Source organism: Arachis ipaensis, chromosome B7, assembly GCF_059453495.1.
Source record: "Arachis ipaensis isolate K30076 ecotype BB chromosome B7, ASM5945349v1, whole genome shotgun sequence".
In the NCBI taxonomy this organism is placed as follows: domain Eukaryota; kingdom Viridiplantae; phylum Streptophyta; class Magnoliopsida; order Fabales; family Fabaceae; genus Arachis; species Arachis ipaensis.
Window position 1 is genome coordinate 129,953,207 of NC_142442.1, and position 23,805 is coordinate 129,977,011.

General features: G+C 28.2%; 3 protein-coding genes and 1 long non-coding RNA gene across 4 annotated transcripts; 2 read left to right on the top strand and 2 right to left on the bottom strand.

Moving 5' to 3' along the window:
- The first annotated feature begins 2,305 nt into the window (after positions 1–2,305).
- Positions 2,306–3,125, top strand: RKD4 (RWP-RK domain-containing protein). Its single transcript, XM_021106770.2, has 3 exons — positions 2,306–2,355; positions 2,448–2,841; positions 2,919–3,125. The coding sequence occupies exons 1-3, from the start codon at positions 2,306–2,308 to the stop codon at positions 3,105–3,107; spliced, it is 633 nt and encodes a 210-aa protein (XP_020962429.1). The 3' UTR covers positions 3,108–3,125.
- A 4,841-nt stretch (positions 3,126–7,966) lies between these two features.
- LOC107605888 (sugar transporter ERD6-like 7) lies at positions 7,967–9,221 on the bottom strand. The gene is made up of 4 exons (XM_016307827.2): positions 8,799–9,221; positions 8,620–8,709; positions 8,490–8,549; positions 7,967–8,400 (listed from the first exon to the last, which is right to left on the bottom strand). Exons 1-4 carry the CDS (start codon positions 8,931–8,933, stop codon positions 8,263–8,265), a joined length of 423 nt encoding a protein of 140 aa, XP_016163313.1. The 5' UTR covers positions 8,934–9,221; the 3' UTR covers positions 7,967–8,262.
- Positions 9,222–11,618: 2,397 nt separating this feature from the next.
- Positions 11,619–14,031, top strand: LOC148554120 (uncharacterized). Its single transcript, XR_015891994.1, has 4 exons — positions 11,619–11,932; positions 12,015–12,068; positions 12,157–12,285; positions 13,817–14,031. It is a non-coding gene; the product is annotated as an uncharacterized LOC148554120 (long non-coding RNA).
- A 4,277-nt stretch (positions 14,032–18,308) lies between these two features.
- LOC107605886 (uncharacterized) lies at positions 18,309–20,025 on the bottom strand. The gene is made up of 2 exons (XM_016307825.3): positions 19,463–20,025; positions 18,309–18,674 (listed from the first exon to the last, which is right to left on the bottom strand). Exons 1-2 carry the CDS (start codon positions 19,970–19,972, stop codon positions 18,597–18,599), a joined length of 588 nt encoding a protein of 195 aa, XP_016163311.1. The 5' UTR covers positions 19,973–20,025; the 3' UTR covers positions 18,309–18,596.
- Between the last annotated feature and the right edge of the window lie 3,780 nt (positions 20,026–23,805).

Sequence of the window (23,805 nt, forward strand, 5' to 3'; positions counted from 1 at the left end):
ATTTTCGTTAATAATTTTTTTATATTTTACTATTAATTTTTCGATATCTATATATATTATTTTAACATTAAATAAAAAATTTTAGTAAGATTATTTTTTAATATCAATATATATTAATTGTTATATATATTAATAGTAGTAAGATTTTTTTGTTAACAATTTTTTTTTATTATTAATTTTTTGATATTTATATATATTATTTTAACATTAAATAAAAAATTTTAGTAAGATTATTTTTTAATATCAATATATATTAATTGTTATATATATATTAACAGAAGTAAAATTTTTTATTTAATGTTAAAATAATATATATTGATATAAAAAAATTAATAATAAAATATAAAAATAATTGTTAACAAAAATTTTGATAAAATTATAATTTAATAATTAAAAAATTATTGAAGGATAGGTATCTTAGAATAAAATAATTTAATTATTAATTTTTTTAAAAGTATTTTAATAAAAATACAATTTAATCAATAAAAAATAATTTATTAAAGGGTATTTTGGTAAGCAAAATTTAATGATAAATTAAAAAATAAATTTTTTGTTAATGGGTATTTTTTCAAAAAATAATTTATTTTTTTTTAAAATAGATAAAGTTAATATTAGTTAACACAAAAAATTTAAAATGGATTAAAGAGAAGGTTTTTTTAAAATTAGAAGGGAGGAAAATGTACATTTAAAATAGAAGAGAGGAGAGTGTCATTTTAGCATCTTGCAGGGAAGGAGAGTGGAATTTTCTCTTGTTTTATTATTAGCTACACCCAAAAACATAATATTAAATGTGAAAAACTAATATTTAATCTATTTTCAACATAAAAAAATTATTATACAAATAAAAATTATAAAATACTTTTAAATGGTACTCTTTAAATTTTGAATGATTTAAAATTTTTAATATTTAAATCAAAACTAAACATTGCAGCCATTTCTTTTTTAATGTAATAGAAAATAATTTTTTATCTTATTTTTAACCTTATGTTAATTGATTAAGGAGTCAATAAAATATAAAATAATCCTAAGTTAAATAGATAAAAAATTAACCAATTTCTTAAAGATGATAAAGAAAAATATAATTACTTAAAAATTAGTTTAAAATAGTAAAATTTCAAAAAATTACAACTTATAATTCTTTATCAATCTACAATAATACAATTACACTAATCCTTGTTTAATATTTTTTCTAATATAAAATATTAATTTAGAAACTAATAAAACATAAAAGAATAATAAAGTACATAGATTTAAAAAATACCTAATTTCCATGAGTCCAATATGCATGTTTACTTTGAAATAGAAAAATAATGGATGGTGAAAATTGGAATAACACATGGTAATATGGTATTGTACCTAGTAGTGAGGGATTTAAACCGGTGGATTTATTTTAACACTTAACCATGATCAACTTCTGAACTTCATACACTGATTACAACCTTAATCATTACTAGCTTTTGTTAACACCTAAACCCTCAGAACTTTAAATACCCAGCAACTACTAATCACATGCACTTCCACTCAATCAACTCCTATTTAACACATTTCCGTTTAAATTAGACTAAACATGCATGTGTACCTAATGTTCATGTTCTCCATACATTATCGACTTATCAGTTGTCCTACCTGAAATTCTGCAACCACTGCAGCAGAACAGCTTTTGTCGTGTACCCCCATTATCAATACGTGTAGCAACGGCCATGAGACATAGTGGATGGAAAGCAAGAGCAAAGCTTGAAGTAGCAGCGTACCGTACCGTACATAGTGGGCTAGTGGCATTGTATGCATCTCCTGTGTCCCTCCAAATGCAGAAAATTGGCTACCTCAACTCACAGCAGACAACCTCAGACGACAAAGTCTGCTACTGTGTACATACACAACATTAAACGACAAATTTCAACAATTTTGTTGTATCTTCATGTTATTCTTATTAAGTTAAATTAAACCTGCAGATATATAGCAGCAATAATAATGATTCTCATTCTTCAACTTCCAAGGTGTGTGCCGCCTGGCCTTGGGAATCAACGTAACTCCCTAATCAAGTGGATTTCATTTATTTTCCACTAACAATGTACGGCTAATTATTAATGCATTTACACACGAATTTTATTGTTGCTTCGGCAGGGACAAAAAAGGAATAAACTTGGATAAAGTGGGAAATTATATTTGGGATTAGGAATTTACTGGGGGTAAATTTGTCAGCACACAAAATTTGACTATACCCAAACTCATTCAACTATATATATTTTCCGCATATTTTCACTTACTCACTCAGTCACTCTTCTCTTTTCTTCTCTCGTTGCTTATGGAGTTCTTTAATAACGAACTCGATTCTTTCTCTAACGACATCGACAAGTAAGTCATCATTGTTTTCTGTTACAAACATGCTTCGTGCTTTCAAGAAACCGCTTTTCTACTGACCATGTTGTTGTGCTTTTAATTTGCAGAATAATGGAGATTTCACCTATGGATGATTTCGACGATTGGGCGCCATTGTTAACCTACAAAAGCACGCAGAAGCTTTTCCTGAACGACTTGCCAGAAGTGGATAACGACTTTGACGACCTTCCACCTCTGGACGATTTCAAGAAAGAGCGCGAGGAAGAGGATCAAGAACACAAGCAGTTACTACAACTTGCTCCGATTAGTACGATTAAGAACAAGAAGAGTGAGTTGGAATACGATGAGATCAAGAAGCACTTCGATTTGCCAATCACAGAAGCTGCTAGCAAGATGAACATTGGTTTGACATTGTTGAAGAGAAGGTGCAGAGAACTCAGCATCAAGCGTTGGCCTCATAGGAAAATCAAGAGCTTGCATTTACTCATACAAACTCTCAAGGTATATATGCTTGTAATTAAGTTTTGGCGCTTCATATCATTTACCAAATCTCAATGATTATTTTACTTTGAATGTAGGAGATAGGTTTGGACAATGAAGTTGAAATGTTGGAGCAAGAAATAAACATGTTGAAGCAAGTTCCAGGGACGGAAATCACACAAGAGACCAAGAAACTAAGGCAGGCTTATTTTAAAGCCAATTACAAAAGGAGGAAACTTTTGGCCTCTAACTGTTCTTCATCATCATCATCATCATCACTTAGCTAAGCTACTAATCTTTCTATGTTCATATTCCATCTGATCAAAGCAACAGTTATTAGATATTAACATAGTTTAACTGTTTAGTGCTTGCATTGTTGCAATGGTTGTATTTTGGTTAGAAGATGCGAGGATGTTTCCTCCTCTCCTTCACTAACACGTCTCCGTTGCTATGTTGATCACGTTATTACCAAATATATGTGCAGAACCTGCAAAAGCTCAGTGAGCTAAATCAAGAAAGTAGAAACAATCAACTTTACTTGGTCAATGGCGTCAATGCATAATCTGGTTGGTTCATAATAAGTAAAGTATGAAACATGCTATTTTCATCGAGCGGGAGCGAATTGGGAGAGTAAAAATTGGACCTTTAAGAAGTAAGCTTACAGATTCCGTATTAGTGGTGGAAAATGATGCTGTACCATTATTTATGGTATTTGGAAATTGGAAATTTTTCCTAAGAAATATACTGAATTAAAAACCAGAAATTATTTTTAATATGGAAAGAGAGATGGTGTTTTGGTTGAATATTGATATTTGAAGTGTATTCCAATAGTATGGAAATCATTCAACACGCTCCCCACGTGTTGGCTAAGAAGCTGCCACGTGTTCAACACGCCCCCACGTGTTGGCCAGAATGCTGCCACGTGTCCACCACGCCCCCCACGTGTTGGCTTTCCACCCAAAAAATTCACCCATTTGTAATTACACCAAATACCTCCATTTTCAACAAAAACACCAATATTTTTTCCATACCAAAAAAAATTAGCCATTAAAAACATTCAATTCAATGCCTGATTGAAAGTTTAATATAATTTTTTTTGTGACTTATTTAATAATATAATTATGAATAGAATGACTAACATGCATAGAGATATTGTAAATTAAGTTAGACAAATATATTATTATTATTATTATTATTATTATTATTATTATTATTATTGAATAAATTAAAAAAATTAATTAATAAACATTGTTAATTTTGCATCTAACTTTATCTATTATGCAAAATTTCTGTTTATATGATTTATTTCTTATTATATCTAGATTAGATCTCATTAATAATTCTTCTTATAGATAAATTTTTTTTATTAATTGTATTTTAAATTTTCAATTATATGTCAGAACTAATTTTTTTTACCTAAAGTTAATGTAAAAAAAAAATATATTCACATCATGTTATCTAGACTCTAGAGTCATTATAATAAGATTTTTGGCCAATAACATATTATTAATAATCTCTTCTAAAAGTTTAAGTTGTATAAATATAATTAGATAATTTTAATAAGAATAATACTACATATTAAAATTTTTTTAATCAACTTTAATTAAGTTAGTATAACATAATAAAAATAAATTATGACTAGCATTATTTTTAGTTTTATTGTTTAATTTGATTAAACTTGATTCATAAAAAAAGTTGGATATATAATATTACTTTTTTTTAAATTAATAAAATTATATAATAGTCTTAGATGAACATTAATAAATTTTATTTATTAAATTATATATATAAATAATGTATATAAAAATATGACTATTGAAGTAGATAATTTAGTATTTTTACTTGAATGCTTAAAGAATATTTTATCATTTTGTAGTAAAATTGAAATTTTAGCCTTTTTAAAACTCAAATTAAAATTATAATGTATAATATAATCAAACATGATTAAATCTGCAAAAATTTTAAGTAGGGTTTTATAATTATTTTAATTTAAATTAAGTAAAATAAGGAATGAAATAATAATAAATAATAGTAAATAATGAATTAATAATTAATTTTGTTTTGAAACAAAATACTAATTATAAGAAGAAAACTAATCCTTTAAGGGCTTGTTTGGGTGAGCTTTTAAAAAAAGATATTTTTTTGAGTTATCTTTTTTTAAAAGGTCTTATAGAGAAGTAAAAGTAATTTTATGTTTGGATATCTCATGTAAAAAGGTCTTTTTATCTATTAATTATGTTTGGGTATAACAGTATAAATGTACTTTTTTGTTCATTTATTACATGAAAAACATCTTTTTTTTTTTAAGGAAAAAAGATCTTTTAAAAAAAGATGTAAATTACAGCTTCTCAAAAAAGATCTTTTTTTTATTTTACTAGTGCTTTTACTTTTACTACTAGAAATTTGCTAAACACGTTAAAAAATAAAAAAAGATTTTTTTCATTGAAAAAAGATCTTTTTTTAATAAAATAATGGCGCCCAAACATGCACTAAGAATCTTAATTAAAAGTCGCTATACCCGTTTGGATAGATTCATAAGTGACTTTAATTTTTTTAACTTTTAACTTATAAAAAAGTGTAGTATTAATATCTGGTACAATTTTCAAAACAAAATTGCAACTTTCTAAAAAGTTATTTTGATGCTTAAGGAGAAGTTAAAAAAATGACTTATCTCATAATAAAATTTTTTTTATCACTTTTCTCTTAAAATAAGTATTTTTAGAATTAAAAAATCAAACACAAAATAACATATTTATAAGCTACTTTTAATATAAATATTTATTATTTAAACTATTTCTTCAAAAGTAATTTAATTAAGTTGTTTACCCAAACTGAGCCAATATATTGGCTAAATAGATAAATATATAACAACCAAGGAATAATAATCATATTCGAATAAAATTAACAATTTTTTATTTAAAAAATTTAAATATATGCCTTTAAATTACGGCTTAAAATACAGTTTTTTATTTTAATTTTTTAGGATTATTTTTGTTAGGCCTATAATCTGCCCTAATATTATTATTATTGTTGTAACATTGACAATAAGGACAATGATAATAAGTTAATAACATTAATAATTATAATAAGAAGAATAATAGTAATAATAATTTTAATAATAATAATAATAATAGACAAAAAAAAAAAAAAGAAGTTGCAAGAAGGATATATCCAAATTTGTCCCATTTACTAAATTTTACTATTTGCAAACTGGCCCTTAAACTTTTGACTATTTTTATTTATTTCTTGGTCCATCAAGATCCAGATTATACTTTCTTCTCCTAAGAAAGCTCCTTCATCGTGTAGCATGTAAATTTATGTTTGATGCATCATCAAGCATAAGAATCTTAGTAAACATATGTGGCATTATAATGTTTAAGATAAAGTATAGTATATAGTTTGTATACCCTTTCATTATTTAGTATAGCACAGAAACAGTTTCCGGTATGTTATAAATTTAGTGTCAAATATATTGTTTTCACTTTTCACATCGTCAAAAATCGATACTTTAGATGGAATTAAAATAATAAATTAAATACGTAATATAATTTAAATCATGAAAACTAATGGAAATTTTAGAATTTATTCACTTCTACAATATTATGATACCAAAATTAGGTGAGGTTATATAATTCAACCAGAGATAAAGACTTGCATGCAACAATGTGTATTAGACCTTCATGTCAACAAACTTATATATACTAACTAGTGTATCTAGATTCTTTTGAATTTAAGTTTTTAATATTATAGAAAAAAAATATTTTTTTATATATTATAGAATTTAGCTATTTTATACCCACCACACTTTGAGATTAATAATAAAAAGTTTTAATTTTTTTTATATATTTAATGCATTAGAAATATTTAAAAAATAATTTTTCATTAATTTTAATAAAATATTTTTTATGGTATTCTTAAAATATACTTTTAAAAAATATGCTGACAAAATCTTATATTACATTATAACAAAAAGTATTTTAGGAAAAAAATTAAATATCAGTCCTTTTTTATATTCTTATTATATATACCGAATAGATATGAGTAATGTTTGTCAAAAAATAGAGCATGTCCATGAAAATGCAAAATTTACATTATTGACACTAATGAAATACTAAATATTTTACTAAAATCACTACAAGAAAAAGCGTGTTTATCGACGGCAAAAATCGACGACTATTTCTGCCGTCGATAATTTTCGACGGCCTGCTGTTGATATTACTAAAAAAATAATTAAAAATAAAAATATTAAAATCGACGGCCTAGTCGTCGATATTTTTATAATGCATTAATTTATTTCCCTATTATTGTCGTAGCATAGGCGAACCAGCAGTCGAAAATAAAATCGACAAATATGACGTCTATTTTATTATTTTAAATATCGACAACTTTGCCGTCGATAAATTTGAACGGTCTAGATTACCTTCTAAAATGGGATGAATGGTCTAAATTTAATCTATATAATAGACGCCATATGTGTTGTTTTTTTTATATTAAAATCGACGAATGTGTCGTCTATTTTATTATTTTAAATATCGACAACCCTGCCGTCGATAAATTTGAACGATCTAGATTACTTTCTAAAATGGAATGAACGATCTAAATTTAATCTATATAATAGACGCTATGTGTATTGTTTTTTTTTATATTAAAATCGACGATTTTGTCGTCTATTTTATTATTTAAAATATCGACACCTTTGCCGTCGATAAATTTGAATAAAATCGACAAACAGGCCGTCGATTTTTATCACTAAAAACACATTTTCTCAACTCCTGCTTCCAAAGTTCAGAAACGCATGTCTTCCCCAAATTCAAGCTAGGTATTTTTATCACTAAAAACGCTTTCTCTTCAACACCGCCTCCGTCCGACACCACCACCGGCGACCAGCATCGCCTACCCTCTCTCTCTTCCTTCTTCTCTTTCTTCCCCATTTCTCCATTTCTTTGTTCCTTCGTGCGACACCCCTGTTCGTGGAGTCACCCTTTGTCCGCGTCTTCAAGCACCGACAAGCAACCACCAGTGGCGGCGACCTTCTGTGCCACCGCGACATCACCACCACCCCACTGCCTCTCCGTTCTTCTTCCTCCTTTCATCAATGCAGGTTCCCTTCCCCTGTTCCCTGTCTTTCTTTTCTTTATTTTCACTGCTTTTTAATTCTGTTTTTAGAAATTTTGGTTAGGCCTAGGTTTGTTAAAACTTGTGTTTCTAGACTGAAATTGTTGTTGGCTGTATCTTTCTGAAATTACTGGGTTGAATGTTGCTTAGATTAAACTGAAATTTACTGTTTTAAACTCTGCACACCACATGTTCGAAGAAATGCCTGAATGGAATTTTTGTAAGTAAGGCTTTATTATTATGATTATTATTAGGTTTATTTTTTCAATTTTATAACATTTTGATAGAGTAAAATAGTAAATAGTGAATTGTATCTAAAATACAAATTTACATTGATCCAAGAATGTACCAAAAAGTGACAATGACAAGTAAAAGAGAATGAATGTGAGTGAAACCAACCACATATGAAAAAGATCCCATTCCATATCCAGTTGCTAGCCTCCCTATGTCTAAAGGTATTGGACCCTGCATGGAAGTTAAAAAAAAATGTCAAATTAGTTGAAAAAAGTTGTGTCAGAAAAGTGTGTAAGAGTTTTGTAAGAAGAAAAAAGAACCTCAAAAAAGAAAATGACAAGCCAGCCTGCAACACAGAAGGCACTTGACACCCTCATTGCCTGAAAACATTCCACACATAAACAACTTGAACACCTTGAATGCCAAAAATCACAATCTCCCTTAGCTTACCCCTTTTCGACCAATCAAATCAGCAATCGGTCCGGCTGTTATGGCGCCAATCATGGCGCCGAAAGTCAAGATGGAGCCAAACAAAGAATACTGCAGTCATACCCAAAATTGGAGCAGAATTAGATCAAATCCATGGTTAGTTTAATTTGCTAGCACCAACAATAATCATGATGAATTACCTCTGCCAAAGATAGACCAAGATCAGTTCTAATAGCATCTTGATGAGTAGGAGAAGAATATCCAGCCTGCAATTTCAAACACTCATATCTATCAAACTCTTCAAACAATATATCATAAAGATGAATTTCCCTCATGATTCAGATAGACCATAGCTTATAATAAAAAATTAAGAAAAACGAATCTAGTATACGAATTGAAAGTGTAGGGCATGCTACCAATAATTGTCTTGATTCTTGAATATTCTGTTTTATTATTATTATTATTATCTTTTTGTTGCCACTTAAGTTTGAACTTTATGGAAATTATCGCAGCTAGCTAGTCACCACGACCCCAATCTAGTAGTGATGTTGGAAAACTTGATAAATATGAGATAAAATTTATAAAGCTGTAGAAAGAGAAATCTGAATCTAATTTAGATGAGGAAAGGGTTGTTCTACAAGAAAAGTATTTGCATATTTTTTATTCTTTATAATATATATAATGCATGATAAAAAAAATAACATTATCAATCATCCATTCTTTACTTTTTGTTGTTTGCTAAGGAAGAAGGCAAATTTTACTTCACGTGAAGAAAATGATGCATATAGAAGAGAGTACCCTTAGATCTAATACTTCTAATTTTTGTAGTGATATTCTATAGCTTTTTTTGCGTACTTGGACATTGATGGTGAAGAGGATGGCTTTGAAAATATGAAGGAAGACAAGGGTAGTTTGGGAAGTGAGCAGAAAAATATTAGATGCATCATTTGTTATTAGATTTATGGTACTCCTGTATATTATAGGAAAACAAATTCAATTAGCATGTACATTATTGAGAAGAAAAACTGCTATCATATCAAAATCTGTGTTATAAAACTTATTTAGTATAAATTTTATTTTTATATTTAAAAGTTTATTTGTCTTGTTATCTATATTCTGTTTAAATTTTATTTTTATATTTAAAAGTTTATTTGTATTAACGGTTTACTATTTTTCAAATAGAAAAAAAAAACATATAACTATTAAAATCGACGATAAAGTTGTCGTTTTTAAAAGTTAAAATAGACACATCTAAATAATTAAATCGACGGCAAAAATGTCGATTTTATTCAAGCACATATCGACGGCCTTGTCGTCGATTTTATTAAACATATTATAGACAAAAGTGTTGTTGATTTTATTGAGTTAAATATCAACACAAAGGCTGTCGATTTTATTGAATCAATTATCGACAAAGAGGACGTCGATTTTAAATAATAATATCGACGGCAATGTTGTCGATTTTATTAAGAATGCAAAATTCTCACACCCATATTACAGACGGAACTGACGTCGATTTTATTAAATTATTATCGACGGCCATGAAAGCCGTCGATTTTATTAGCATTTTGAAAAATCGACAAGCTTTATAGCGACCAACTGCGCCGTCTATTTTGCCGTCGAATTTCAATATTATTGACGGCTAAGCCGTCGATTTGACCGTCGATTTTAACGACGTTTCTTGTAGTGAATATAATATAACAAAATTATAAATTTGGATAACCACTTTATTTTGACCAAATTTTTAATGAGATATAAAATAGTAATTAGTGATGCTACTTTATTTTAACTCAAATCTCTCCTAAAAAAATCTTAAATAGATAATCACTCTACTAAAATTAATTTTTAACATAGAAATATAAAATAATAATTTGTGATACTCCACCAAAACTAAATTCTAATATACATCCAAAATACAAAGACCAAATAGTGTAATTACTCAATCCAAAATACAAAGAGAGGATATCAAAAAATACAAATCAATATTCTCTAATCAAAAGAGTGACTAGTAACTTAGCATACAAAATAAATATGGAGACATAACACAAAAAAAATCTTATAATTTTCTCTTTAACATTTACTAACTACAATTCATAATTCCTGCACTACAATAAAGTAGTCAGATTTATCGATGAATTTATTAAAAAATACGTCCGTAACCTGTTTATCTTTGAATTTAGTGTCAGAATAAATCTAACAGTATAAATCTCGTTGGTAATTGTTTATTGATAAATTTTTTTGTTTGTCGTTAATTACTGACAGATTTAGCGATAGATATAAATATTTAATTGCGAAATTTTGGAGCTTGTTACCGTCAAATTTTTTTCTCGGCAAATCTCACGGTAAATTTATATTTTAATTTTTTTTAAATTTATTTAAAAATTTAATATATAATTTTAAATATTTAAATTTAATAATTTTTAAACTAACAAAATTCAAAATTTTACAATTTCTTATAATAATTTGTATATAATTTTTAGTTGAAAGTTTACAAACAAGTTTAAATACCAAAGTATATTATTTAAAAAAAAAGAATTCAATTAAGTAGAAAAATCATATTTAAAATACACCAATTAACTAACTAACAATTAACTAATTTATCGTCTACAACATCAACCATACATTGCCATAAATTAAGGCAATACAATAGCCAAATCAAATACTAATTCATCATAACCAATAAAAATGTCAACTATCGTTAATATTAATCATCTGAGATAATTCTAAAAGTTAAAAAATAAATAAGTTGTCTTAGTTACCCAAAATTCAATCTTAGTTCTTCAATTAAGTTTGATAGAACTTAATCTGTCAAGTTATTATTTTGTAAAAATCTTAAACAACTAAAGAGAGTCTAATTAAAAAAAAACAAAAAATAAAAAAGATAAAAGAATTACAGAGGTAATAAATTAATAATCAATAATAAACAGTAAATGTAAACCCCGGTTAAATTAGTTAATAAATTAATTTTTAATAAAGAAGAATAGAAATGCGAATATTATATCAAATTGGAATAGAGCTCATCGAAATAAGAATTTTGACACTAATTTCGAAAAAAACGGTCCAAATTGGATCGTATAGACCGAACCGGTTGAACCGAGCTCAAACTGGGCCATCGGTCCAACCGGACCAACCCATTAAAAAGAGCCACGGGCTCTTCTTTTTCTCATTTCCTCAACGAAGTAGCAAGCATTCCAGGAAGAGGGAGAAGAGAAACCCACGTTTACGGTGAATTCAATTTTCCGTAACTTCTCCATCCGAGCTCCGATCGCCGTACCGTTTGCGGCCACACGTTCACCGCGTCGAGCTCTACGTTTCTACCGGAACAATTTCATAGGTAACTCGTTTTTCTGTCTTTTCCCCCAATTTTGAAAAATTAAGTGGGGATATTGAATTTCTTTGTTCTTTTGATGTTTTAGGATCCAATTAGCTTGAGAAAAACGTTCACTCTTGCTTATGTGAAGCTTGGTAAGGTGAGGAAACCATAATTCTATTTTAATTTTATTGAATTTGAGCTTTGAGTATTAAATTGGGTATATATGTGTTATAAATGTGTATTAGGTTGTAAATAAATAATTGGAGCTCGAAATGATGAATACTGGAACTTGGAGGAAGCGGATTAGTTGAGGTTTTGAGGGCTGTGTTCTTTTAGAAAAATTGTCTTGGAATAATACTTGGGAATCGACTAAGGTATGGTTTAGGTTTCTTGCATTTAATATATAATGTTCTGTGAAAACTTAGGCTAGATGACCATAGGATAAGTTGGAATGCAGGTGTATATTTAATGTTTAGTAATGGGTTGATGAATATGCTTGGTTTGGTTTGGTGATTTGTTTGTAAGATGATATTAGTTGCTAGTTGGATCTTTGAAAGGATATGTGATTGAATTGTTGATTGTATGGCTATATTTTGGTTTGGTTGAATGATAATTGATGAAAAGATATGGAGCTTGTTGAGGATTATTGTTGGCAATTTGGATTGGTGGTAATAGGTTTGAAAATAATTGGAACGGAAATTTTGAATGAAAAAAGAGGTATTTTGTGTTAAAAGCCTAGGATTTGTGAACTATGATTCTTAGTTGAATTTGGTTGTTGGATTTGAATATTGTATGAGTATAATTGTTGATCTGAGGTAGATTTATTGTGGTGATTGTTATGATGATGAGGAAGCGTATGTTGAATTGAAAAGAATGCAGGTTTGGACCCGAAAAGGGTGGCAAAGTCCGAGTTTTAGAGGAGATGTTGCTGAAATTTTATAAAAATTAGGGATTTTGTTTAGATGATTATTTAAAAAGATTTAGATTCAAAGGTTATATGGTTTGATTTTGAGTTATTAAGAAAATGAGCATGTTTTAAGTTTGATTCAATTAGAAAAGAATGAATTATGTTTTGAATTGGAACTATTGATGGACGGAATGGGATGTGTGATAATGAAAGATAAGGATTGAATATGATTGATGTATGATGATGAATGAGATGCGATTGAGAATGATGTGGATGTTGATGAATTATAATTGAATTATTTATATGGCTTGAATAATTTAATGATCTGAGATACGAGGTTCCCTGAATTAAGTGCCGTGGCTTGCCACCAGGTGTACCAGGTTGAAAACTCGATATTCTGTTGACCCTACGACGTAAGTGTGACCGGGCACTATATAAATTCCCGGGAGTGTTACCCCCATTGAGTAATATTGATTATTTGAGATAAATCTATGCATAGACTCTTGGGGATGCACGTCGGGGGACAGTCTAAGGACAATTCAGACTTGTCGGGTTGGCTGGATAACCGACAGATGAGCCTCATCAGCCATAGGACAGGCATGCATCATCTGCATATTACTTGAATTACTTGCTTGTGCATTAGTTGGGTGTGCCTAACTATATTTTCCATGTTAAATGTGTAATTGTTACCTGCTGTATTTGTAACCTTCTTGTGCTTGCTTATATCTGTTTAACTGTCTGTGAAATACTGAAGGAAGTGGAGGTATAGAGGAACGGCAATATGGGGTTTAGATTTAAGGTTAAGTCAAGTCAAGTTTAGGTAATCTTAGAAAACCACCTTTTATGGCTTCTGTTTAATACTTTAAGCTCTATAATATGAGTGTCGGCGTTCTAGGATTTACTCTGGCATTCACATGACCTTATATATTATGTGTGTGGCACATTTACCATACTGAGAACCTCCGGTTCTCATTCCATACTATGTTGTTGTTTTTCAGATGCAGGTCGAGAGGCATCTCGTTAGGCGTCTGGACTCTTGAAGCAGAGTGGTTACAGGGTTATTTTGTTATGCTATAATGTATATATATGTACTTAGCTTTCTCTCCACATAACTTATTCTTTTTGATCCTCCTAAAGGTGTATGGAGAGGCAGTATTTTGTTTATGTACATTTGTGTTTTGGATATGTATATATATGTATATATATGTGTATATTCTCCGGCCAGTCTTGACTTTGCAGGCTGAGTCAGGAGCTCGTTATTTTGTATCTTTGACTCTCTGTTCCTGTTTTGGGTTACTTTACACTTGACAGCGGTAGCTTTCTTAGCACGCAAGTTAACTCGTTTCTCGAGCGTTGCGCTTTTATTTCGCGATTTTTATTCCCTCTATTCTTCAAGATTCCTAGCATATTATAGTACAATGTTAAGATGGAGTTTTCTTTTCTAAAAAACCTAACCTAAAAAGTACAATAATAGTAAAGGAAAACTACTAAAACTAAAGTTGAAATAAGAAACAGAATAAACTTACCAATGTGAATTGTCATCGCTAAAAATTTGCTGAGATCTAAAAAACAGAAGTAAATAATCACAAGTGAGAACCTAACGGTTTCTAATAGGATTTTGAAATCAAAGACAACTACATAACGAGACACTGGCTCTAAATATCTTAAGTCACAACTCAATCTCCAAACCTAGAAGCCAATTTAAACCATTAGCGTGACTTACCTTTTTATTAAATTTAACTTTCACTCATTGATCTAACTTTTTTCCTTTTTTTAAATTCGATTCTTTTTCTTTCTTGCCATAATCTAGATTGAAACTTAGGGGTATCACTAAGATTCAACATGTCCTCTGCCTCTGTTACCTCCCCACACTCGATAAACACAAGCAATTTAAACAATAACAAGCACAATAATTCATAAATAAGTCATGTAGAACAAGTAGCACATATTCAATCAAATAGACAATTCCAAAAAAAAATTCTAACCATAACACAGCAAATTACAAGGATAGTGCAAACTAACCATAACATAAAATTAACATTAAGGTCAAAATTTTAACAAATAATTTGCATCAAATATCAAGCAACAGTAACTAACAATACTAGTACTATCATTTGTATAAATTTTAGAATAATTATTATCTAAATACCCAATCGCTGAAATAGATAATCTTTTCAATTCAAAATCCTTTAACATTGTAAATGAATGATATCTAAATTACAAAGTAGTCGCAAAATGATAAAAATTGTGGAAGGAATAGTGAAGAATTTACTTGAATGGAGAAATGAAGCATCCAGAGGAAGAAGAACCAGAAGTAGAGATGGACCTGAATGGTGGTTCAAAAAAGGGGATTAGGACAAAAAAGAGGTTAGAGTTTTTATTAAAAAAATGAAAATAGAATAGAATAAGGAGAGGGATAAGGACAACCTATCTGAACGACAGAAGAGAGACATAGCTCTGGCGACAGAGGGGCGATAGTGGCAGCTCTTCTAACGGTGGTGGAGACAGATGGAGCGAGCAACTTCGTTTGAGGCAATGAAACATGATCCAGACAACTTGACACAAACTTTAGAGAAGATTGGGGGAGGGTGGCCAGAGGGGCTGCCAGAAGATGTTGTAGGGGAGACAGAAGAGAGAGGAGAATGGGGGAGAGAGAATGGTGTTCTCAAAAGTGAGGGAGATGACTGCACATTTTGAATTTAGATTAGGTTTATTGGAGGATAAATTCTACGGTTATCTCAACGCCAATTTTTCTTATTTTTCCTCTAATTATTACCGACGAATTTACTGTCAAAATATCAAATCCGACGATAATCTTTGTATCCTACGAATTTATTACCAAATCTGCTAGTAAATTTACCAGTAAACTTGTCGCTAATATTCGATGCTAGATCCAACAATAATCCAACAGTATTTAACATTTTTTTTGTAGCGTTAACAATATAATATTCATAAATTTAAGGTCAAATTACTTATTTATACTATTTTTAGACCCAAAAATACATCCAACCAAACAACTTGCAAATAAGTTGTCGTAAATGATCATAATATAAAAATTAGTTAACATTTTCGATTATAATATAATATGATACTTATAAACACTTGTAATTTGGTTCATGATGATTCTACTATGTTCTTCAATTTGATATTTGTGCAATTTATCCGCATTCATTTCTAACACATAGGTAGATCAAAATTGATTTTGACTTTTTTTATAATGTTAGGTTAGGTAATTAATTTTTTTCGATTAACATCAATCAATCTTTTAAAATTATTTAATTTAATTTAAAATTTAAACATATACTATAATTTATAAATCTTAAACTCTAAATTCTAAATAATAAATTTAAATATAAAATTGACTGATATTGACCTACTAAAAATTAATTTCCTATATTTTTAATTGGGTGATCTTTGAGTTCTGCAGATAGTATATACTACTAGCTTAGTAATAAAACTCTAAGTCTCTAACATCACTTCTTGATATGAAACAAAAAAGGGAAAGAAATTGAAATTCAGTTTACATGAGTGGTGTTTCAAGGACATGCCACTATGCATATATTAATAAAGGAATGTTAATGGGAATTTATTATTGAGTATATTAGCAGAGAGCCACTGTACTGTCTGTATTTGCGGCGGTTCAATCACTGGATTTTAATGCCAACAAGTTTCTTAACTACAATACACTACATAATGCTATAGCCACCACTTTATACATATCATTCTTCTTAACATGCATTCATGTAACTACTGTATCGATAATCAATTGGTCCATAAAATATCGTACCCTATAAATATGTACCCCATTATTATACTATGTGTGTATGTCGTTACATGTTAGAGACACATGTCGTTGAAAATAGCTTCTAGATCAGTACATGTCATTGTTAAGGGTCATATTAATAATTAGTTATGACTCTCTACAGTTGAATTAGTATTTGAAGCGTGCAAACTAATCCAGGCAGTGCAAGAATTTCTAAGAGAAATTAACGCTGTATTTGCGTCTTAATCTTCTACTTCACTCTGATTAAAAGTATTGGTTCCATTTTTAACTTGTACTATATGTAGCTTGCTACTCTAGGGTTGCACGCGAATCGGATCGGATCGGATATGGCCAAAATTTCGATCCGATTCACACTAAAATTATCGAATCGGATCGGATCCAATATCTGCAGTTTTTAAGGTTGGATCCGATTTGCGGATCGGATCGGATATCGGATATCGGATATATCCGCAAAACACAAAAATATTTTTAAAAGTTTATTTTTATTAAAAAAATATCAATAAAATTTATTTTTTTATTCTTTTAAATATGTTTACTTTTAAAATAATATTAAACATACTTTTTTTAAATAATAAATTAAAATAATACAACATATATGATAATTATTAGTTGAAATAAAATATAAAAAAATATTTACTTATTTATTTCTTTATTTTTGCGTACATGCGGATATGCGGATACCAACACAAAATCCGCAATCCGATCTGATTAGTGTGCGGATCCGAAAGCCTTGCGGATCGGATCCATATCCGCAATTTTTGAATCGGATTCGGATAAACACCGCGGATATGCGAATCGGATCCGATCCATGAACACCGCTAGCTAGTTAGCTTTGACTATGCTATTTAATTATTTATTTATTTATTTGATTTGTTTGCATGCGTGTGTTTTTCTACACACATTAATTAAAATGAGCAAACGTCAAACATGTACCATCTCAACATGGAGTCTCCTATAATATACATAATTATCTTTCATTATAAACGAGTTTTGTGTTTAGTTTTAGTCCTGTGTTTGTTTCAAAGAATTTTACCTTTTTAGGAATTGTTTATTTACAAAATTATATTATTCTCATGTTTGTTTAAAAATTTTTAGTCTAGTTTATAGAAATAATTTCTTATTCAAAATATAAAATTTTATTCTTATCCAAACAGATAGATGGGTATTTGATATTTCCATATCAAAGAAATGAAAATTAAAATATAAAAAGTACTATTATTACCTCCCTAAATTATATATTTCTTATAAAAAAAATCTCCTCGTTTTATTGATATTGAGACTGTTTTAGAAATTTAAGATTTATTTTTGGGAATATGCATAATGAAACAAATGTATCCTAATTTAATTTTGTAATATTAAAAATAATTTCCAATGATTTGTAACACTAAATAAACAAACATTTTATAACATCGAATATAACATTTCAGAGAACAATGAAATATATATTATTAGTCTTGAAATAAAACATTCCAAGGTTATTAGCATAGGAAAAAATAATTAATTTAAAATGTTTATTTTCGACATTTAATAATTGTGTTAATAAATCATTTAAAAAAATTTGACATCATTAATTATAAAAAATATCTAAAAACACTTTTTATTACGAATTCCTAATTATTGAAAAAAAAATATATATTGACAATATTAATATTGATTTTCAGCTATTTTTGTTAGTGAAAATTAGTGTTAATAATAAGCATGACCACGTCAAAAGAAATTGATATATTAAAACAATTAAAGGATATACAGATTTCTACTGTACAAATTAAACATCACATGTTGATGCAGTAAGAAAACAACTGCACCTTATGTCTCTTTATCATTAGACAGTCAAATACATATATTTGCATTGATTTTTACATCTATAATAATTTATATTTTGCTAAGCAAAATATTTGGACTATGCATAATAAACATAAATGTAGTAATAACAATAGTAATAATTAAGAGAACCACCATGACATGTAAATGGTCAATTAAAGATAAACTCAATATTAATAAGCTCGTTTTCTTTGTTTTTCTTGCTTGCGTTTCCATGGGACCATTTGCTTAAAGCTTTCATAAATGCTTGCCTGCAGTTATAAATAAAATTAAATACTAAATAATGTTACTAGCTAATTCATAATATATATAGCATCTGTGATTAAGATATATCAAAACCTAACCTAATCAATTTTAATCAATAAAATAATTTATTACACTACTATCCAGTCGGTGCAATTTCCTCTGTAGCAATGAATTGAAAGTCCAGCTTTTGGGCACCAGAAAATGTAGATGCTTTATCAGCCTCGTGTATTTTCTTTATGCACAAATTAAAATTAAGAAAAAATGTCTCATCATAATTAAGTGTAAAGTGTATGACTATAATAATTAACCTTTTATTTTTTTATAATATTAAACTATGCTGGTTAGTTGTAGCCACCCCCCTAAACAATATGACCAAATGCAAAGACATATATTTTTGGTCAAAAGTTAACTTTATGATTTCGGCCACTGGAAATGACTAGTAACAAAAAAAAAATAGCCAAAATTAATTAAAATTTATCTTATTTAATATTTATTAATTATTATAATATTTAATAAATATTAAATAAAATAAATTTTGACTTTTTTTCTATAATATTATCGTTCTAGTCATGCCCCCCATATGTGTTTTTAATAATGCATACCTAACCTCAGTATGTTCATTGTGCATGGGACTGCTTCTATATAACTAATTGTATTCTGAATTATTTATGCCACGAAATAATTTTATAATTTACAACTAACAATTATAATATATCTAAATGATGATGATAGCTAAAACACACATGATATGAAAGTGAAAATTGAAGAGTAAGAAAATGAAATGATTAATTACCCAAAAATGTGAGTTTGTGTTGGAGTGGTTGTTAGAGAGGCTCAAGTAGCGGCGTGGAAACTTAACCTTCTTATTATTATGATGAGGGAAAAAGTCGAAAGTGCCCTCGGGATCATGGTGGGGGATGTTGGTGGAAGTGGGAAACCTTGCAGACCCAAAAGTGGAAAAAGAATTATTGTGAGTGTCCCGGGGAGTTCTGTAGGAAGTGGTGAAGGACATGGCCCGGCCCACGTAAGGCCCAGCCAAGACGGTGGTGGGAGAAGGCACGTCCATGCTCGACACTTTGTTGTTGGAGTACTCTAAAAACAACAACCTCGGAGGAAGCTCCAACGATCTAGTATCCTTTTCGTTAGTGTCCACGTGGCAAGGCTGCCTAGGCTTACCGGGTGCTTCCTCCCACTTGAAAGGCACGGACACTGGCGCCGTGTGCGGCGGAGGAGGGGGAGAGTCCGGTGGTGTGGTTGGACGGGAGGAGATGAGCATGGACAACCTTGAGTGTGGTGACTCCATCTTTCACTTTATGGCAACCAAGTCAAGTGGGTGTGTGTGCTTTTATAGAGATGCAAAATTAATGTCTACCCAAAATGCTGAGAGATAGGGACACAAGTATATTATTCTTATCTTCCTTTCTTGAGTTATGCTAAGTGACACTAAAATTAGTCACTAAAATTAGCTATTAGTATAAAATATATATTAAAATATAAATACATATTAAAAATAAATTAAATTATATATATATTTATATATAAATATATTAGTAGTTAATTTTAGTATATAAATAATATTTTTATCCTATTTTTTAAGGTCACATTAGGAAAATAAATAGACCAATTTAATATTCATTAAAAATATTGAATTAGTTTGAATTCTCTATGATTAAATTTTTTATTATAAAAAAATAATAATTTATTCTTAGCAAAGTTACTATATTTATATTTTGTATACTTTTTTTTAGAGGAGTATTAAGAAGTCAGCACTTTTGTTAAATTCTGGTTAGTATTTAATCATAAAAAAATTAAATAATTTTATACTATTAGATACAATCTCACACTATTAAAAATAATAAATAAAATATTATTGATGATTAATTGATAACTAAAAACCACAAAATCTACTAATCCTCTAGATTTTTTTTTCATATATATTATCAGTCAATTATGTTATATGATAGTAAATTTTTAGTACTTGGGTAATTATTTAAATCATCCTTGCATTTAATTAATTAACAATGATATATCTAAAGAAAAATTGACAATTATCTGAAAAGAACATATATATATATATATATATATATAGAGAGAGAGAGAAAGAAAAAAGGACTAGATGGTTATAGTTATACAAATAGTAATAAGATTCTTTTTATTTTTAATTTTTTATAAAGGTGAAGACTTGAAAAGTCTGTAAAGGTGGTGAGATAAATTCGAGTTGAGAAAGTTTTGGGGACAGCAATTTTTGTATTTTGTGGCCAGCACTTAACTATCAAAAAGAAAATTGAGTGATCTTCCACCGTTGGATATAATTTCACACCATTAAAAATATTATTGATGACCAATTAATAATTACAAAATACAAAAGTTGCTGACCCTCTAGCATTCCTCATTTGAGTTTGGTATGGTTTTATTATTATGACTTTGGTGGTTTCAATTGCGAAAAGGAAAGAAAGTGTTCACTCTCTGCCCCTATTTCAAGGTAATAGTGACTCCCTCACTTATTCATTTCTTTTAATTTTATATACTAATCTTTTCTTTTCTGGACTTGTAACAACCAATTAGTGGCAGTAACATCACCGGTAAATTTAATTAAATAATAATAATAATTTCTTATTTCCTACGGTTCTATATTGATTATTAAGATTATGATCTTGTGTAAATTTAAAATGATTGATGATAACTTGGATGTGCAAGCAAATTAAGAGTAATAATAATAAAAATTGATTGATCTTAATCCTCAACGGTTTTATTCACACATTTTCGATCGCTCTAAATAAGTTATTAATGTTCGTAAACGAAAAAGCACCTTCCTAGCACCCACTGTATTTGTATGTTTTTATTTTATTTATGGTACGCTATTGACATGTCGAATTGATGAAGAAAATGAATGGAATTTATGAATATTATTGCAACAACATGCATCTCACTTGTTTACAGTACTTTACACATGTATTCCAAATTTCCAATTACTTCTTAATAATTAGCAGCTGCGCATAATCTATTGCTCATACCAAAACATAATTACATGTACATAACGTGGGAAATTCAATTTAGTACTTTCAAAGTTCTAATTGATTTGTATTTGTGTTCATAAAGTAATATACTATAATCTTTAGCAAGAAACTAATATAGTATATATTAGTACAAAAATTTGACATTGTAAATAACTCCATCATAGTGTAACGGAATGTCATTTGATTTTTATAAATAATTGAGTCGATGGTATGCAGATCAAAATATCATAACAATGGGTTATTTCACGAAAATACTAATACAAGAGTTTGACTTATCATGAAAAATGGAATCGAATCAGTAATTTTTATAGTCGAAGTATGATAATTACACGTGATGCTATCTAGAAATACTATACTATATAGAACGTGAGACATAAAGTTTGAAATTTAAGATTTTTTATGGTCAAGACAAGGTCTTAATCTGAAAGATAAGAGAAGAGTAAAACATTCTACAAATTTATTCTTAGTCTATAAATTAAAAAAAATACAGAAATAAAAAAAAAACTTCAATTAAACACTACACTACCACACAAAATTCTGCAAAATTCATAGTCATACTAACTGCCCAAAAAATTAATAGAATACAAGTATATGTAAATGTCTAAAGTCAGCCTTTTTTTATTTATTTTATTTGTTTCTTTTATTTTTCCTTTTATGTCTAATTCATTTTGTTATTTTGATTTTCTTTTCAAGTACTTTAATTTTTTTTCTTTATTTTAAATTTCGATTCACTTGTTATTTCATTTATAGTTCTTATTCATTATATTTCATTTTTTTTTGTTATTTTTATCTTTGTATTATTTATTTTCTTCAAATATTTTATTTTTAAGTTTTTATTTTGTTAATTATCTATTTTAAGCTTTGTCTATTCTTTTGCATTGTAATTTATCATAAATATTTTGATATAAGTCGTTTCGACATCAATTTTAAGTAATTTTTAGGTTGAGTTTATTTTTTTTAAAAGAGTTGTATCTACTCTTCAAATTAAGATATTGATACAAAATTAATTCGACATCCTATTGAGATTATCAAACATGAAGCAAAACATTATATATAATGTTCATTTATTTTATTATTCCCTTGCATTGCCTCGACAATTATTTGTTAAAGAGTTGAGTTGACAATGATGATAGTAGTTAAATAAGATGTATTAGATATCATATGTTTTCATCTGTGTTTTAGAATATTTTTTTAAACTCGTTATTATTAAGAACTGAATTTAAAAGTATATATAAAAAAATTAATTTTGATGATTATTTTGGATTCTAAAAAAATTCTAAAAAATACGGTATAAAAATTATATATAGCAATTTTTTATCAATTGACATAATAGTATAATATCTAATAATTTATTTTAAGAGTTTAATGATTATTTTATAGTCGTTATTTTTTCTTAAAAGAAAAAATTATAATATTGATTATATAAATCAACAAACAATTCATGAAAAAAAAATTATTTTTTCAAATTAACTAAATCTAAAAGATAATTTATAGCTTCATAATGATATAAGAAAATATAAGAAAATGAGCTCATAATATCGTAACTTCGTAAAATATGCATTATATATTTTAAATATATACACTCACGAATGACTTCTAAATTAGTATCTCTCGCGAACTATATTAACTTGAGCATTAAAATTCTTGCAGGTACAGTTTTCTATCATGTAAATGACGAATTCGGGACATTGAAAACTCAGAAATTTATTTAGGTAACTTCTACACTTGAAAAAAGTAAACACGCTATAGAACAATTTAATAATTTAAAATTTTTAAATTAATAATTTTATGACATGAAGCCAGATTGTATAAGATAAAAATAGAAAAATATAAAATAAATAAAACATGTTCATATTCAAGTGATTTCTTGACAAGATTTAAGAGAGCTAGTGACTTCATGAATATGCATAATCAAACTCTCGATTTGTTCTTTGTATTTTTATTATTTTTACTTTTTTTTATAAATTATAAATATGATCTTAATTGTATTTTATGGTGGTGATTTGAGATTCTGGAACAAAAGAATGGAAAATTTTGTGGTGCTGGAGTGGTGGTGAATCAGTGTTACCAATGATGGTAGAGGGTATATTTTAGATAAAAACACTTAAAACTTTTTATA